The 18,923-nt window shown below is 36.0% G+C and overlaps 1 protein-coding gene across 3 annotated transcripts in view; it reads right to left on the reverse strand.

Annotated features, from left to right (window-relative positions):
- Nucleotides 1-6,342: 6,342 nt before the first annotated feature.
- Nucleotides 6,343-18,923, reverse strand: part of irf2b (interferon regulatory factor 2b) — a 36,893-nt gene continuing 24,312 nt past the window's right edge. For 2 of the 3 annotated variants that reach the window (NM_001320188.1, NM_001328374.1), the window contains exons 8-9: nucleotides 13,781-13,824; nucleotides 6,714-7,278 (exon numbers count right to left, since the gene is read on the reverse strand). In NM_001320188.1, coding sequence (NP_001307117.1) covers nucleotides 7,006-7,278; nucleotides 13,781-13,824 — 317 coding nt within the window. In that variant the 3' untranslated portion in view covers nucleotides 6,714-7,005. Of the gene's footprint in view, nucleotides 7,279-13,780; nucleotides 13,825-18,923 lie in introns of all 3 variants that reach the window. The other variant, XM_073921382.1, reaches the window with a different exon arrangement.

Here is an 18,923-nt window from a genome sequence, read left to right on the forward strand (position 1 = left end):
AAACTGACTCCCACAGTAGGCTATGTTTTTCCTACTATGGAAATCGGTTTACAGGTTTTAGCTAGCCTGCTAAAAAATCCAGCTTAATCCAGCCTAGGCTGGTTGGCTGGTTTTAGCTGGTAGACCAGCCTGGTTTTGGGGGGGTTTTGGCCATTTCCAGGCTTGTTTCCAGCCATTTCCAGCCTGGTCTTAGCTGGTCAAGCTGCAAAATGACCAGCCAAATCCATATAAAACCAGCTTGATCATCCTGGTTTAAGCTGAACATAGCTGGTTTTGGCTGGACTCCCAGCCTGACTAGGCTGGTTTAGATGGTTATCTCCCAGCCTGACCAGCTAAGACCAGGCTGGAAATGGGCAAAACCCCTCTAAAACCAGGCTGGTCGACCAACTAAAACCAGCCTAGGCTGGTTTAAGCTGGATTTAGCAACAGTGTAGGTTTTAAATATATTTTGTATTTTTGGTTGATGGTAGCAAAACCAAATGTTTTGTGTCACGTCCCCATCTAGTGGTAGCCTACATTTGGTAAATTTGGGGTAAAGATGGTTTACTCAAACAGACTTTGTCTTTAATAATATCATTTTATTTAATTATTTTTTGCTAATGCTAATCAGGAAATATTAGCAGCTAGTGACAACACAACATCTTTCAGTCTATTAAATAGTTGTAATGTTGTTTTGATGTTGAACTTGCGATTTCAGTAGCGTGGTAAACAAAACGATATGACTGTGTCACAAGTTCAAACTGTTCAAAAATGAACAAATATGTGAACACAACTTTACCTCAGACCACCTTGAGGTAGCCTAAAGTGTGGCATTTCAACTCCCGCTCCAACTTTCTCGAACACAACAGAAGATACACTGTAGGAGTATCATATAATACCTGCATTGTTAGAACAACTTTGTTTATTATATATATATATATATATATATATATATATATATATATATATATATATATATATATATATATATATATATATATATATATATATATATCTTTTTTCACAGTGTGAGTTGTACTGATAAGGTTGTTGAAGTCTCTCAGTCTGTTTACCTTCACTCCCATTCAGTGGTTATTTAACATGCGGATTCCTGAGATGTTTGAAGTCAGCTGATCCGGGTGTGAGCACAGCTGAAGCTCAACAGAAGGTCAGTCCTTTGGCCAAGTTCAATATTGTATAATTCAGATAAGCTAACTTGCTATTGTTACTTCAGGCCGGGTTTGTGAAACACCTGCGTTAAATGTTTATTGGCTTCCGGAGAACACTAGCATCTCACTTCATTTCGGTTTCCAGAAAGTTTGAACTTTGTAACTTGAAAATGTTCGCCTTTACATGTACAGTACGCAGCAGCTGGTTTAAAAGGATAGTTCACCCACATATGGAAAATGCTCACCATTTCAAATTCTCACTTACAGTGAGAGGGGTCTGGATGCAGACCTGGTGCAGTGCAATCTGAGCTGCATCCAATGATTTTTAATGTACTTACCTAACCCCGCCCCTAACCCTACCCGTCAGTGTGACGTCACTCACTCCATTAAGAGCATTGTGTCTGACATTGCATCGCTGAGTGATGCAATCTCAGCTGCATCATAAAGGCTGCATCCAGATACTATTGGCTCATACTCAATGTTTTTTTGTATATTTTCCGTCGTCAAGCAGAAACAAAAATACTATGGAGATCATTCCCCATTATTCTTCAGTATACCTTCCTCTGTGTTAAGCAAAACGGTTTAAAACAACTTGAGGATGAGTAAATGATTATACAACTTTCTTTTTTTTTTTGTTGATGAACTAGGTTTGCTCTACATAATGATCTGCACTGACCTCTTGCGCCTGGAAATGTTTAAAACACCCCTACTGGACTGAACCTGAAGTGTCTTTACTCTACCGCTAGGCTGTGCAATAACCTCAGCTTGATGATCTCATTAAAGACTCAAGTGCGCAGAAAAATAGAAAAACACAAGAAAAGCAGATATAACACAGCAGTTAACCACATTATAGCTGGATTCAGTACATAATGGCAAATCTATGTTTATGTATGGAGGGCAAGTTATACAAAATTAAATCATATATATATATATATATATATATATATATATATATATATATATATATATATATATATATATATATATATATATATATATATATATATATATATGTATATATACACATATACAGTTTAAGTCAGAATTAATAGCCCCCCTCCCCCTGAATTATTAGCCCCTGATTATTTTTCCCCCATTCAACAGAGAAGATTTTTTCAACAGATTTTAAAGTGACATTTAAAGGTTTAACTAGGTTAATTAGCTTAACTAATTAGTTTAGGGTAATTAAAAAAGTTATTGTATAATGATGGTTTGTTCTGTAGACAGTAAAAAAATTAGCTTAAAGGGGCTAATAATATTGACCTTAAAATGGTTCATAAAAAATTAAAAACTGCTTTTATTCTAGCTGAAATAAAACAAATAAAACTTTCTCAAGAAGAAAAAATATTATCAGACATACTGTGAAAATTTTCTTGCTCTGGAAATATTTAAAAAAGAAGAAAATTCAAAGGGAGGCTAATAATTCTGTTTTGAGCTGTATATATATATATATATATATATATATATATATATATATATATATATATATATATATATATATATATACATACATACATACACTAGTGTTTGTCGCTAGAGCACCTTTTGGGGTCAGAGGAGTGAGGTTTACCTGCATAGCACTTTGCTAGCTGACCTCCATCACTCACACACACACGCACGAACGCACGCATGCAAGCACACACACACACACACACACGTTTGTTTTTGTGAAAAGTGGGGACATTACATAGGTTTTATTCATTTTATGCAGACCAAACCGTATATTGCCCTCACCCCACCCCACCCCTAAACCCTACCATCACAGGAGACTGTGCAGCTTTACTCTCTGATTAAACTCATTCTGTAGGATTTATAAGCATTTTGAGAAATGAGGTCATCACCAATGTCCTCATATTTCACCTCCTTTTTGTAATACCCGTGTCATACCCATGTCATTATACAGATTTGTGTCCTGATATGTCACAAAAACACGTACACACACACACACACACATATATATATATATATATATATATATATATATATATATATATATTTATATATATATATATATATATATATTATTACATAATATATAAATTAAATAATTACATAAATAAATATTTCAATAAATAAACTTATATTTTAAACTTATAATTGATAATATGTAGTTTAATTATTAAAAGCATTAATAATATATCGTTAAACATTTATTCATAAATATGTAATTATTTAATTATACACACACACACACACACACATATATATATATATATATATATATATATATATATATATATATATATATATATATATATATATATATATATATATATATACATATATAGTTAGGTGAGTTGTTTAATTATTTATATATTTACCAACAGCTGTAACAAGAAAATGAAATGAGGAAATAATTAAATACATAAATGGAAAAAAAACATTACTATATATATAAGTAATGTAATTTTTGAAAGTATAATTAATATAGAAACAGTATAATGTTATAAATATACACACACAAGCCCCGGCTGGGTCAGTTGGCATTTCTGTGGGGAGTTTGCATGTTCTTTAACTTTAACTTACCTTGGGGAACAGTTTTTCATATATATGTATGAGTGTATGTACGGTATGTATAATGGGAAATATGATATATACAGTTGTGCGTGGTGTTTGCAGCTGTGTGGTGATGATCTGCTTTGTTTGTTGTTGTCATAGTGACCCAGGTGCAATTAGGGTTGAATTAAGAAGAGCAAATGAAACCATAAGACGCACACACACACACACACGCACACACAGGGCAGATCACTTTACACACAACAGAGCATGAGTTGTGTTCAAACCTGCTAAATAAGAGACATTACAGCACATTCTTTTATCAGCTTCTACACTGGAGGGGAAATCTGCGATATAAATAAATGTGATACATGAAGGCTTTCATGAAACTGTTTCTTTTTGAGGACCGACTGTTATAGAGTTTGAAGTTATATAGATTTTTTCTTGGTGCATATTAATAATAATAATAATAAACATACAGTTACTTAAGTTTACTTATTACTATTTTTAAAAGGCTAAAATTAAGCTCAGTGTAACCTAAAAGTTATTTTTTAATCCTCTCTATATCTAAATTATATCTTCTCCTCAGTGTCAGTATATTGCGCACTTTCCTCTGTTTAAAACCAAGAACAGACGCAATGTACACATCGCAAACAAGTGCACAACATACTGAAACTGAGAAGAAACTGTTGAATAAAGCCGCTATTTTAGTTTTTTGAGTGCACAAAAGTATTCTCAACACTTGAATATATTCAGTGTCACAATAGGACATGAGCAATATACTGACACTGAGAATAAGAAATTGTCGAATAAAGTCGTTATTTCTGTTTTATGTGCACCCAAAAGTATTCTTGTCACTTTTTTCATTGTCACACTTGAATGTGTGCAATAAACTGACACTGAGGAGAAGAAACTGTCGAAAAAAGTAGTTATTTTAGTTTTTGTGCGCACAAATTAAATCTCGTAACTAAAATATATTCAGTGTCACACTTAAAAGTGCGCAATATACTGACACTAAGATGATACTGTCGAACTAATTTGTTATTTTGTGCAATGTGCGCACAAGAAATCTCGTGACTAAAATATATTCAGTGTAAAACTTAAAAGTGTGCAATATACTGACACTGAGGAGAAGAAACTGTTGAAAAAAGTAGTTATTTTAGTTTTTGTGCGCACAAATGAAATCTTGTAATTAAAATATATTCAGTGTCACACTTAAAAGTGCACAATTTACTGACACTGAGATGATACTGTCGAACTAATTTGTTATTTTTGTGCAATGTGCGCACAAGAAATCTCATGACTAAAATATATTCTGTGTAAAACTTAAAAGTGTGCAATATACTGACACTGAGGAGAAGCATCTATTAAATAAAGTCATTATTTTAGTTTTTTGAGCACACAAAAGTATTGACGTCACTTGAATGTATTCAGTGTCACACTTGAACGTGCACAATATACTGACACTGAGAAGAAGAAACTGTTAAAGTCATTACTTTTGTTTTATGTGTGCACAAAGTATTGTCAAAACATATATATTCAGTGTCACGCTTAAACGTGCGCAATATACTGACACCGAAAGGATACTGTCGAACTAATTCGTTATTTTTGTGCAATGTGCGCACAAAATAAATCTCGTAACTAAAATATATTCAGTGTCAAACTTAAAAGTGCGCAATATACTGACACAGAAAGGATACTAGCGAACTAATTCATTATTTTGGTGCAATGTGCGCACAAAATAAATCTCGTAACTAAAATATATTCAGTGTCAAACTTAAAAGTGCGCAATATACTGACACTGAAAGGATACTAGCGAACTAATTCATTATTTTGGTGCAATGTGCGCACAAAATAAATCTCGTAACTAAAATATATTCAGTGTCAAACTTAAAAGTGCGCAATATACTGACACTGAGAAGAATCTATTGAATAAGTCATTATTTTTGTTTTTTGTCCGCACAAAAGTATTGTCGTCACTCGAATATATTCTGTGTCACGCTTAAACGTGTGCAATATACTGACACCGAGAAGGTACTGTCGAATTAACTCGCTATTTTGTGCAATGTGCGCACAAAAGAAATCTCGTAACTTAAATAAATTCAGTGTAACAATAAAACGTGAGCAATATACTGACACTGAGGAGAAGAAACTGTCAAATGTAATCATTATTTTTGTTTTATATGCTTACCAAAGTATTCTCGTAACTAAAGTCATTACTTTTGTTTTATGTGGTAGCACAAAGTATTGTCGAAACATATATATTCAGTGTCACGCTTAAATGTGCGCAATATACTGACACTGAGAAGGTACTGTCGAATTTACTATTATTGTGCAATGTGCGCACAAAAGAAATCTCGTAACTTAAATTCAGTTTAACAATACAACGTGAGCAGTATACTGACACTGAGGAGAAGAAACTGTCGAATAGAGTAGTTATTTTTGTTTTATGTGCTTACCAAAGTATTCTCGTAACTTTGTTTTGTGGTATTTTTCTGCACTTTGAAGTTTCACGCTTTGTTATGTCGTTTATGCAAATTAAAAAATATTAAATGCATAAATATACTTTGGTGTATATACTCATGCTCACTTTGTTGTTGTTTATACATATGTACAATAAACTAGCCACTGTAAAGGACTCATTTTAATGAGTTCTCAAATATAAATACACAGATAAAAAAAAGAGCAAGAGCCCGAATCTGACCAAACAGCATCTGTCATTTATTCTTATGATCGCATGATATTTTTTTTACACCAGAATCTTGAGGAAAATAATTAAAGAAGCCCTTGTACTTTTACAAAGATCAGAAAGGCACAACACACACATTATCAGGGACAAACAAAGACAAGCAGGACGTCCTTACCTTCACATATACAGTAGAAAGAGACACATTAAAAGATACGTTTGACTTAAAAACAAAACAAATTATAAACACAAGTGCTTTTGTTTCTCGTCATAAAAAAACAAACAAACAAACTCACACAGGATTTTCTTACGTCATCGTGTAAAATGGCATCTATCCGTTGCATAAGATATAAAAATATATTCGCTCAAGACGGGATAAGTTACGATTACGCGGTTTTACCAGCGCACATAAACATCGAAAAGTCACTGATTATGGCGGCCAGTGCTCATCCATAAGGTGCTAAAGGCAATTAGGCAATGATCCCACTATATATACACATTCACAATGGCTTCAGATCAGCGTGCGGATACGCCGCGCTCCAAATCTCCCTGAATTTTGCGCTCACACATCCCGCCCCATCTGGGAGTTCTGGGTTACCTCTTATGGGATGGTCTCGTGAGCTGGTAGGTCCTGTAAGGATGGTAGTGTCGTAGTCAAGTCGACTGGAATCACCCTCAGCAGCTCTTGACGGAGGATTTGGACACGTCCGAGGTCTTCATGATGACGCTGGCCCGTTTCTCGTGGGCTGTCGCTTGGCCCGAGGGACCGGGTTTGTGGGACGGTGTGGGGAAGAGGCTCCAGGATGTCCCGACAGCGAAGGGCAGCGGCGAGTCTTGGACGGTGGTGATCTTGAAGTTGGGTTTGTCTGGAGAAATGAAGGAGGACATGCCGGGCAGAGGGAAACGCATCTTTTTGTCTTCGTTGCGGAATATTAAGGCCTGGATCCGCTGCAGGATGAAAACACAGCGATGTTAGCAATCTCGAAGGCAAGATGAAGGAATAAATTGTTTTGTTGCACTAGCGTTTTTAAGCATGAAAGGTCTAAGTAGTATTTTCATATACTGTAAAAACTATTGTATTTCGGGGTTTTTTTGCGTTTATTTTTGCTTTTTTTCATTTGCATTGTGGGACTTTGATGTTCAAAAGTTTAAAAAAAGTTACATTTACTGACATTTAAAATATTTTAAGTGATATATTGTCTAGGATGGTGTTGTAAATTATGATACAGAAGCCTGATAATAAACGGACAGTACCTTTTTTGCTTTTTTAAGGACTTAACTATACAATAAGGACTTCATTTATATAAACTGCTACGAGTGTTATATTGCGATTATACAACAGTTCAACAGCATAACCGTTGTGTATAAAAAGAAAATCAAACACAGAGAGTCTAAAAAATCCTTTTGAATGAGGAACTACTTTCTTCCGCTCTTTATTCACCTCTGCAGCTGACATCAGAACAGCAGAAACCGTTACTAATTCACCGACGTCACTTTATAGCTAGTGTGTGAATGATTCTCTAGCGTAATGTCTAAAGTGATAACAAAACAGGTGATTTTCCTCACATTATTATTATTTTAGATTATCAGGCTGAACAGCATGAAATGCCATCAGTCTACAGAGATGTCCTAGTATTTCTCTGTTGCAATCGTAAGATCACAATAATTAACCATGAAAAAGCCAAAGCAAAGCAAACACTACCAGATTACTATGGTATAAATACAGCACTACAACATACAAAAGAGAGAAATTGACTAAGAATGTCACTTACCTGTTATGTAATAATAATTTAATCAGCTCTAATCTGAAATTTGTGTTTTGAGTTTTTCTCCCCTAAGCACTTATTATGCAGTCTCTGTCGCCATCTTGTGGCGGAACGTCAACCCTCTTTGCTCTGCTCAGTATGACAGCCGCTGACACGCTGCCTCTCCGAAATTATAAATATTAAAAATAGGCACTATCCTAAACTGCATAATTGCAATCTACACAACTACATCCTCGCCAAAAAGCCTCAAAAGTACATTATGTTGTCCAACAGTTGCAATATTTGTCAAACTGTTGTGATTTGTTGATCTGCTGCCAATATGTGGGTAGTGTTATACACATTGGTGAAGAGCTGTTGCTATCAGCCAATCAGATTAGAAAAACAGAGAACTTTTGTATTAAAAAAAAATATATATATATATATATATATATTTATATATATATATATATATATATATATATTTTTTTTTTTTTTTAATTTCTTCATATTTGTTATTACGTTTATTTTTTATGTTTTGTTCTTCTACAAACTCCTTTAGGGATCGTGGATTAAAAATTATATTAATTTTTTAAATATATACATTTTTATTTTTTATTTATATTTTAACTTATTTATATATATTGGCATGAGGAACATTTGCATGCGACAAATGATCAAAATATTATCACAGTGGGCATTTAAAGTCAGTATTTTAGGTTCAAGTCAATTTATGCTCTAGAAAGGCCAGAGGGACCAGAAAGAGGTCAAAGATCTACTGAGGAAATATATCACATACACAAACACACACACACACACACACACAGACACACACACACACACACACACACACACACACACACACACACACACACACACACACACACACACTTCAGTCATTATTCACTGCCACTATTGTTTCTGCTGAGTGAATTATGTGGACGCACACACTATCATCACACTGCAGGACCTGCGGCTTCCTGACCGCATGTGGAGGAAAAGACATAAAAACCTAAAGAACAAAAACTATAGTATAATATAGCTAAAAGATAAAGCCAAGACATTCAAATTATATATTTATATTTTAAGTCCAAATTTAATTATCATTCATTCATTTATTTATTCATTTTCGGCATAGTAACTTATTTGTCAGGGGTCGCCACAGTGGAATGAACTGCCAACTTATACAGCATATGTTTTACGCAGCAGATGCCCTTCCAGCTGCAACCCAGTACTAGGAAACCGGAGCACCCGGAGGGAACCCACGCCAACACAGGGAGAACATGCAAACTCCACACAGAAATGCCAACTGACCCAGCCGGGACTCGAACCAGTGACCTTCTTTCTGTGAGGAGACAGCGCTACCCACCGCGCCACCCTTCCCTTTATCAGTTTCTGAATATTTACTTGTTGCTGTGCTGTACATAAACTAGGAAATAAACGGTTCTTGATTTGTCAGATACCTATTAAAACAAGAAATAAAATTAATCTAAGAATTTCTAAAATTAAACTGTAAAAAATATATCAAATTAAATAATATAATAATAAAATAATGAAAACAAATAAATAAAATGTATATAAAATAATAAGCTTCCTAAAATATTTTAATAATATAAAGTGACTAAATTCACATTTTCTTTAACATTCGTCCATTTTTATCACTTTTACGTCAATATTTATTACTTGTTGCTGTGCTTAGACAAACTAAGAAATACTGATGCTGTTAGCACGATCGCCTCACAGCAAGAAGGCTAGCTGTGTCTCAGCTAGGTCAGTTGGGATTTCTGTGTGGAGTTTGCATGTTCTCCCTGTGTTGGTTTGGGTTTCATCTGGGTGCTCCGGTTTCCCCCAAAGTCCAAACACATGCGCTATAGGGAAACTGAAGAAACTAAATTGCTCGCAGTGTGTGAGTGTGTATGTTACTCAGTGCTGGGTTGCAGCTGGAAGGTAAAGCAGATGCGTGAAACTTATGCTGGATGAGTTGGCGGATCATTCCGCTGTGGCGGCCCTCGATGAATGAAGGGATTAACCCGAAGGAAGATTAATGATTAATTTTGTGATACATTTAATTAATGCTGTTAATTAATTAATATTAATTAATTAATGATAAAATTAATTAATTTCCTTTATCAATTTAATCCGTTTTTAAATCAATATTTATTATCTATTGCTGTGCTTAGATAAACTAAGTAATAAATGGTTCAGATTCCTATTAAACCAGAAATAAAATAAATCTAAGAAGTACTCAAATAAAAATGTTACAAATATATCAAATTAATTCAAACTAATAAATAAAATATATATAGCATGTAAATAAAATAGCTTTCTAAAATATTTAATAATATAAAGTGAGTAAATGAGTAATATGTGTTGTATGAGTATGTGTGTATGAGTAATTAGCTACTCATTGCTGTGCTGAAGATAAACTAAGAAACGGATTGGTCAGATCAAAAGCAGCACTTCAGTCATGCGTGTCCACGTTTGTAGTCTTGCTGTGTTTGTGTTTCTAATCAGAAATTCCCCTCCTTCAAAGCACATCGTGACATTTAAAGCAAAAGTCACAGATTCACTCTTTCTATTTCTTCAGTTTTGGAACAAACCGCAGCACATTTGCGGGAATCAGCCCCTTCTGACGTCACTGCTTGCGCTTTCGTTTTTTTTTCCTGCTCTTGTTTTGCATCAGAGTTCTGAAGTAAAGGAACCGAAAACACTGTCTGCAGCGCGCAAGAGTGTGTGTGTGTGTTTGTGTGCAGATTACACTGCTCTTGCAAAAGGAACTAGGAAAAGCCACAATCTTTCAGGCATGAAACGTACAAGACCTGATCTTATTTAGTCCAAAAGTTAGCTAAAAGTTGGAATCACAAATACAATAATTTCAAGAGCTCACACATCAGTATAGTGATGGGGACTCTATCATACTTGTCAACATTGGGATGTGAAAATAAGGGATATGCCAACCATAATAAGGGGCCGGCACCTGTAATCAAAAGGAAATGGAATCGTGCCGTTTTTAGTATTTATTTATAAGTGTTTTCATTCCTAAACAAAGCGAAAGCACAGAAGAGTCACGTTTTAGAGCATGGGGCGCCCACTGGTGGTTCGGCGGTATGGGTTGCGTAAAGTGAGGCTCAGCTGTTTAGAGAAAGACTGAAAATACGGGAAAATACCTTTACGGGATGATAGTGGGATAGAACAGTAAAATACGGGAGAATCCCGGGAAAACGGGAGGGTTGACAGGTATGGACTCTATACTGCTCAGTGAGCGCCGTCTTTCGGATGAGATGTTAAACCGAGGTCCCGACTCTCTGTGGTCGTTAAATATCCCAGGATGTCCTTCGAAAAAGAGTAGGGGTTTAACCCCGGCATCCTGGCCAAATCTGCCTACTGGCCTCTGTTCATCATGGCCATCATGGCAAATCATCACTCTTTCGCCTCTCCACCAATCGGTTGGTGTGCGGTCTGCCGCAAAATGGCTGCCGTCACGTCATCCAGATGAATGCTGCACACTGGTGGTTTAAACTGCTCCTATTATGCTGTTTGGATATCATCTGCATCCCTTCATGTGTTTCTGTTTGTGAATTTAAAATGTTTCCAAGAGTTTCTGAAAGTGCAGATACTGCAAAAGAAAGAAGCGATTCTGACCTGTCTGAGGTCACCAGTAATTTCAGTTTTACTTCCTCCACAGCCGTACATAAGTTTGCAATACATTTACACAATGCCAGTCTATATCCTCTATTGGCTGCTGACAAACATCTATATTCACTGTAGTTGTAGCTGATGTGTGTGTGTGAAATAATTAATAGTGTAAAACTAGTGTAGTGTAAGACTCCACAGTAACTGTTCGTGTTTAAGTGCCAAGGATGAGTGAAATTCTGATATGGCAATGAGCATTTGGTTTTTAAACCGATGCTGCCAATCAAAACAGTCTTAAACAGATCGAACCAATCAGAGCAGAGGAGGCACTTAAAAAGGCGGGGTTTAGAGAGACTGGATCTTTGAACTGATTGTTTTAGACACTGAGAATAACACTGACTCGACAATGCATATACATGTGCAGATTGCTGGAAAACATTCACTCCCAGCATATCTGCCACTGAACTGGACTTCATATCCCATCTTGCACCTCACACACACCAGTTTCAGATCACCACTGATTGCAAACACACAGCTGAAACTCATGAGATCAATTCATTGATCAGGTGCACGCCATTTGGGGGATATAGAGAGATCTGGCGCATGCCATTCGGGGGAATCAGTGGTGATCTGGAACTGGTGTGTGTGAAGTGCATGATGGGATATGTAGTCCAGTTCAGTGGCAGATATGTAGTGAGTGAATGTTTTCCGGCGATCTGCACAGGCTAGAACGGTGATGATCGTGACATGTATATATAAGGGCGACATGGGGGCTCAGTGGTTAGCACTGTCACCTCACAGCAAGAAGGTTGCTGGTTCAAGTCCCAGTGGGAGCCGTTGGCATTTCTGTGTGGAGTTTGCATGATCTCCCCATGTTCGCGTGGGTTTCCTCTGGGTGCTATAGGTGAATTTAACTAAATTGCTCATAGTGTATGTGTGTAAAAAAGTGTGTATGGAGGTTTCCCAGTGTTGGGTTGTGGATTGAAGGTCATCCGCTGCATAAAGACATATGCTGGATAAGTTGGCGGTTCATTCAGCTGTGGCGACCCCTGATTAAGAAAGGGACTAAGCTGAAAAGAAAATGAATGAGTGATGTTTTAGGCAGCACGGTGGCTCAGTGGTTAGCACTGTCACCTCACATCAAGAAAGTCACTGGTACAAGTCCCGACTGGGCCAGGTGGCATTTTTGTATGGAGTTTGCATGTTCTCCCCGTGTTGGCGTGGGTTCCCTCCTGGTGCTTTGGTTTCCCTCACATTCTAAACACATGCATCATAGGTGAATTGAATAAGCTAAATTGGCTGTATTGTATGAATTTGTGTGTGTGAATGTGAGTATGGGTGTTTCCCAATACTGGGTTGCAGCTGGAATGGCATCTGCTGTGTAAAGAACATATGCCAGAATAGTTGACGGTTCAGTCCGCCGTGGCGACGTCTGAAATTGAGACTAAACCGAAGGAAAATGAATGAATCATTCTATGATGTTTTGTTTTTCGCCATTAAACCTGCAGTCTTTACCCCTAATTTAAAATATTCTTATCAATTTTCTTATACAAAATTTAAAAGGAAAATTCACCCAAAGATGACAATTCTGCTATCATTTATTCACCTTTCAATTCTGAAAACACAAAAGAAGATATTTTGAGAATTGTTGGATTCCTGTAACCATTGACTTCCATAGTAGGAAAAACAAATACCATGGAAGTCAGTGGTTAAAGGTCTCCAACATTCCTCAAAATATCTACTTTTGTGTTCAACAGAAAAAACAACAACCACAAACAGGTTTTTTTTTTCTTTTTCTTTTTTATTTGTGAGTGAACTATCCCTTAGAGTAGACTATGATCAAAACTGAATTCTCACAGCCCCGAAGCTTCAGCAATAAACCCGCACAGACAAAAGGATTCTGGGAATTGTTTGGACACACCCAATTTAAAAGCACTGGATTTTTTTCTTCTGGCCGCTATATCACTCAGTAATAACTTCATAACCCAAAACATCAGTGATCTGCTGTGTGTTTCAACCTGTCAGCTCTCTGTAAGATACTCTTTTTATAGTGTTTGTTTGTCTTTTCCACGTACCTCTTTGGAGTCTTCCTCGCTGGCGCTGTCCGTTTCGCTCTCAGCTGGAAGACACAGAGTAAGCAAAGCAGTCAGACTGAGAAATCCAGGAGTTCCTGACAGACTGGTTATCGTGTACGGGTGGATGAAACAATGCAATGGATCATCAGATTAAATAAGACAGCTCAACCGATGGACTGTTTGCTCTACTTCAATATTTAACCCTCAATAGCTGAGAGATCGCCTCAGGGCCAATCATTTATGATGTAATCTCAATTATTAGATTAAGAAATGACAGACTGAATACATCCTGACACAACAAACGCAAATATTTCTAACACTTTACCTTCCATTAGTTTACTATTATTAGTTACTGCATTAGCTAACATGGAGAGACACATTTTGCTCAAGTATTTATTTTCGTTATGCAACAGTTGTGCATTATTAGTTCAGGTTAGCTCAGTTCTGATGGATGACAGTAGCTATGTTTCCATTTAAAATGGTAATTAAATTATTGCATAAAACTGGAATATTGCATAAATAACGTGCGGATAAAGCATTGTAATCATCCAACGAGTCAAAGAGAACAAAATCCTCACTTCCCGATAAACTGGCGCCAAATATCAATAGTAAAAACTAAATTTACTGCGGTACAAGAAGCTGCGTGAATCTTTTCTCTATTTAATAAATGACTTGTGCCTCAGAAGACAATGCCGACACACAATGATCGCGTGGTGGCGTTTAAACCCAGCAGGCACACATCATGAGATTATCAGGTTTGATTTAGGTTGTGATGTCAGGTGACCAAAATTCAATGTCTAGCCAGCGTCTAAGGACAACGTTATTTTAACGTCCAATGATGACGTCAAATTACGTTGATATTTGGTTGATTTATGGTTTTGTTGGAAAGTGACCAAAATCTCTAACGTCTGATAAATGTCATGGTGGTAACGTCCACACAACGTCAAGTTGTAAGATAATTAGACGTTGATATTTAGTTGATTTTAGGTTGGGCGTTGGACATTGACGTCGGCCTGACGTTTGGTTCTGACTAACAACTATTCAAAAAAATTAAAATATTGATAAAATGACATTTAATGAAACAACCCAGGCTCATTATGGATATGTACCCCTGAACACATTTCTGGAGAGCGGCAAATACGTGCCAGGAGCTACGTTTTTTTGCAGTTTTTGTTTTCGCAAATCCACCAGAGACTGCTGTGTTTGCTTTTTCAGATCTCAATTTTTTTTTTTGCGAGTGCCATTCGCACCTGCTGTTCTCACGTAAATCCACCAGAGGGCGCTGTCGACTGACTGACTGACCAATCCACCCACCTAAATCCACACCTAAATAAACACATTTCTAAACATATTGTTTTTTTTTTTTTTGATAACTTAATTCTAATAACTGATTTCTTTTATCTTTGCCATGATGACAGTAAATAATATTTGACTAGATATTTTTCAAGATGCTAGTATTCAGCTTAAAGTGACATTTAAAGGATTAACTAGGTTAATTAGGCAGGTTAGGGTAATTAGGCAAGTCATTGTATAATGATGGTTTGTTCTGTAGACGATTCAAAAAATTTCACTTAAGGGGCTAATAATATTGACTATAAAATGGCTTAAAAAATTAAAACTGTTTTGGAAAAAAAGGAATCCCCTACATGTACACTGTGGCTTGGAGAATTTGCTTCTATGTTACATTTGGAGTGAATTACATACTATTTAAAAAGAAAACTTTGGAAAAAAAGAATCCTTTTATCTGTTACATTTGAAAAAAAACCTCTCATAATGCTGTGTTCACACCAGACGCGGAACGCGCGGATAAATTGCGCTATTCGTGCGTAAATAGCCGCGTGAACATTTGAGTTTACTCGCTTCATACGCGCGTCAAACCCCGCTTCATTCGCGTGTCAAATTCACATCAGAACAGACGTGGATTCGCGTGATGGGCAGGGCTTCTGTCTGCCCGAAGACTCTAGCTTCATAGCTAAATGGCTAACATGGATTTTTTTAAGAAAATAACAGTGTTTATGTGCTTTATGAAGACTGAAAAACAGTGTTGATACGTTTAGATTCTCGCGAAACGCTCAATTCACCCCGCACCATTCGCGCAATCTGCGTCATTCGCGCGTATCGCGCCGCACGATGTCTATTCGTGCGTTTGCATTGACTTAACATGTAAATCACTCGTGCTGTATGGTGTTCCGCGTCTGGTGTGAACGCAGCATAATGCATCATTTCTGTTATGTTTTAACATGCATTGTCATCATACTCTGTTGTTCAAACAGATCTTTGTAACAAGTTTGCTTGTTATGTAGGTGGGTGTTTTTTTATTTTATTTTTATTTTTTTTCATTATTTATTTTCTTCAATTTTTTCTTATTTGCTGTGCCTGATATATGTGGACAAAATATGTAAACAAAAATATTTTTTGACAAAAAAAAAGAAAAAATATTATAGGAAATATCGTGAAAAACTCCTTGCTCTGTTAAACATAATTTGGGAAATATTTAATAAAAAAAAAAAATTACAGGAAGGCGAATAATTCTGACTTCAATTATATAAATAAACCCATTAGAAAAAAATGTAAAAGCACTGATAGATATGCCACATTTTGGCTCAGTGTGTGAGAAAAAAAAAAAACACGTAATTTATTTAAAGATATAATAGTTTTCTCTCCACCAGCCTGAAACAACATGTTAAGAAAAAGCCAAGAAGCCTAAAGCTGCCCAAAGACTCACTAGAGCATAAATCATGCATACCAACAGAAAAAAAAGACAGCTCGGTTTCTCTTTTTTAACTCTTGCATTGTGTTTGTGTTTACCACGAATAACTCAACAGTTAAGCGAGACGTTTGAGCTGTAAAACCACACGCTTTCAGCCTCAGGGACTTCTGAGAAGAAAAGAAAGGACTGTTGATTGGAAAACACGGAACAACAGGACATGAGTCAACATTCCCGTCTGAATACAAACGCACTGACAATCGGTACGGTGAATTTCATGCACCCAAAACAAGTTTTGATAAGCCAAGGCCGCACAATGCCAACAACGCGCCAAGTTCATGTCATGTAAATGCTGACAGCGATGTGGATGAATGACATACTGTAAGCGCGCATTTATTCAACTACTCTAGGAAGTCATTTGCATTCCTTACTCGTAAGTTACTCCCAGAGGAGACCGGATAAAATCGGCAAGCCTTATAGAAGGAAATGTAGTCTATTAGATCTAGTAGCATTGTGGGTTTTGTATCGCTTCACGCATATAGCATTACACTGAATGACTTTGAATAGTACAAAAAAGTTATCGCAAGTTTGTTGGCAACAATTTAGTTATGTTTTAGTTATGTTTGCTAAGATATTGGTATTATTTAATAGAGTCTAATTATTTCTCTTATTTAATTTAAGGGTGTAATTTCGGTTTAAATCCTATTTCCTTTATTTACATTCAGTTGAGGTCCCTCTTTTTCAAATATTTCCCATATTATGTTTAACAGAGCAAGGAATTTTCCACAGTATTTCCTATAATATTTTTTGTCATCTGGAAAAAGTCTTATTTGTTTTAATTTTCGGCTAAAATAGAAGCAGTTTTTAAACTTTAGCATCCGTTTAACCCAATTAACCTAGTTAAGCTGAATACTAGTATCTTGAAAAATATTATGTACACTACTTGACAAACAACTTCATGTTTATCCCAGTTGTTAGAGCAATAAATAATAGCTTGACTTCTAGTTGATCATTCGTAAAAGTGGCCGAAGGTCGATTTTTCAGATGTATCATCTGTTGATCTGCATCCCAATCATCACAAATACTGAAGAAGACCTACTGGAACCTGCATGGACCCAATATTCTCACAGAAATCAGTCAAGTTTGGTGAAGGAAAAATGGTTTGGGGTTACATTCAGTATGGGCGTGTGCGAGAGATCTGCAGAGTGGATGGCAACATCAACAGCCTGAGGTATCAAGACGTTTGTATTGCACATTACATTACAAACCACAGGAGAGGGCAAATTCTTCAGCAGGATAGCGCTCCTTCTCATACCTCAGCCTCCACATCAAAGTTCCTGAAAGCAAAGAAGGTCAAGGTGCTCCAGGATTGGCCAGCCCAGTCACCAGACATGAACATTATTGAGCATGTCTGGGTAATATCATGGAGGAGGCATTGACTATGAATCCAAAGAGTCTTGATGAACTCTGGGAGTCCTTCATAATGCTTTCTTTGTCATTCCAGATGACTTTATTAATCAGTGATTTGAGTCATTGCAGAGATGTCTGGATGCAGTCCTCCAAGCTCATGGTGGAGTCAGACACAATATTCATTCTGTCTCCACTGCAGCAGGACTTTATATTCTATACTAGACATTATTTCTGTTCAGTGACAAAACTTTTGTCTAGGCTAAGTCAAACCTTACGGTCCAAATTAAATCATTAAAAATCAAGGCATGATCATATTTTATTTCATTTTGGTCAAATAAGCATAATCTAGAGGCCTTTGCCTTTCATATAAGCCACTTCTGATACCAAATGATCAACTAGAAGTCAAGTTATTATTTGTTGTTCATAAAACTTTAATTGGTCGACAACACTTTTGTCAGGTAATAATTATTATTATTTTTATTTTAACAAATAAACATGAACTCTGAATGTATTGTGCTTAATTTTAATTGTTAGTTTTTAATTTATTAAAATAAATAACGTAATTGGAATCAGAACCGGAAACTGTCTAATGATATCCAACAAATGAAAGCTGCACATACAGCACCACTTACTGCACAAAATGTGAAAAAAAGTATATACAGTTGAAGTCAGAATTATTCACCCCCCTTAGATTTTTAAAAAAAATATTTTTTAAATAATGTTTTTTAATATTTCCCAAATGATGTTTAACAGAGCAAGGACATTTTCACAGTATGTCTGATAAGATTTTTTCTTCTGGAGAAAGTCTTATTTGTTTTATTTTTCGGCTAGAATAAAAGTTTTAACAGTTTTAAATTTTTTAAACACCATTTTAAGGTCAAATTTATTAGCCTTTCAAGCATTGTTTTCCCAATACTCTACAGAACTAACCATCATTAAACAATAACTTGCCTAATTACCTTAACCTGCCTAGTTAACCTAATTAACCTAGTTAAGCCTTTAAATGTCACTTTAAAGTGTCCTGAA

The sequence above is a fragment of the Danio rerio genome, chromosome 14 (genome assembly GCF_049306965.1).
Source record: "Danio rerio strain Tuebingen ecotype United States chromosome 14, GRCz12tu, whole genome shotgun sequence".
Taxonomy (NCBI): Eukaryota; Metazoa; Chordata; class Actinopteri; order Cypriniformes; family Danionidae; genus Danio; species Danio rerio.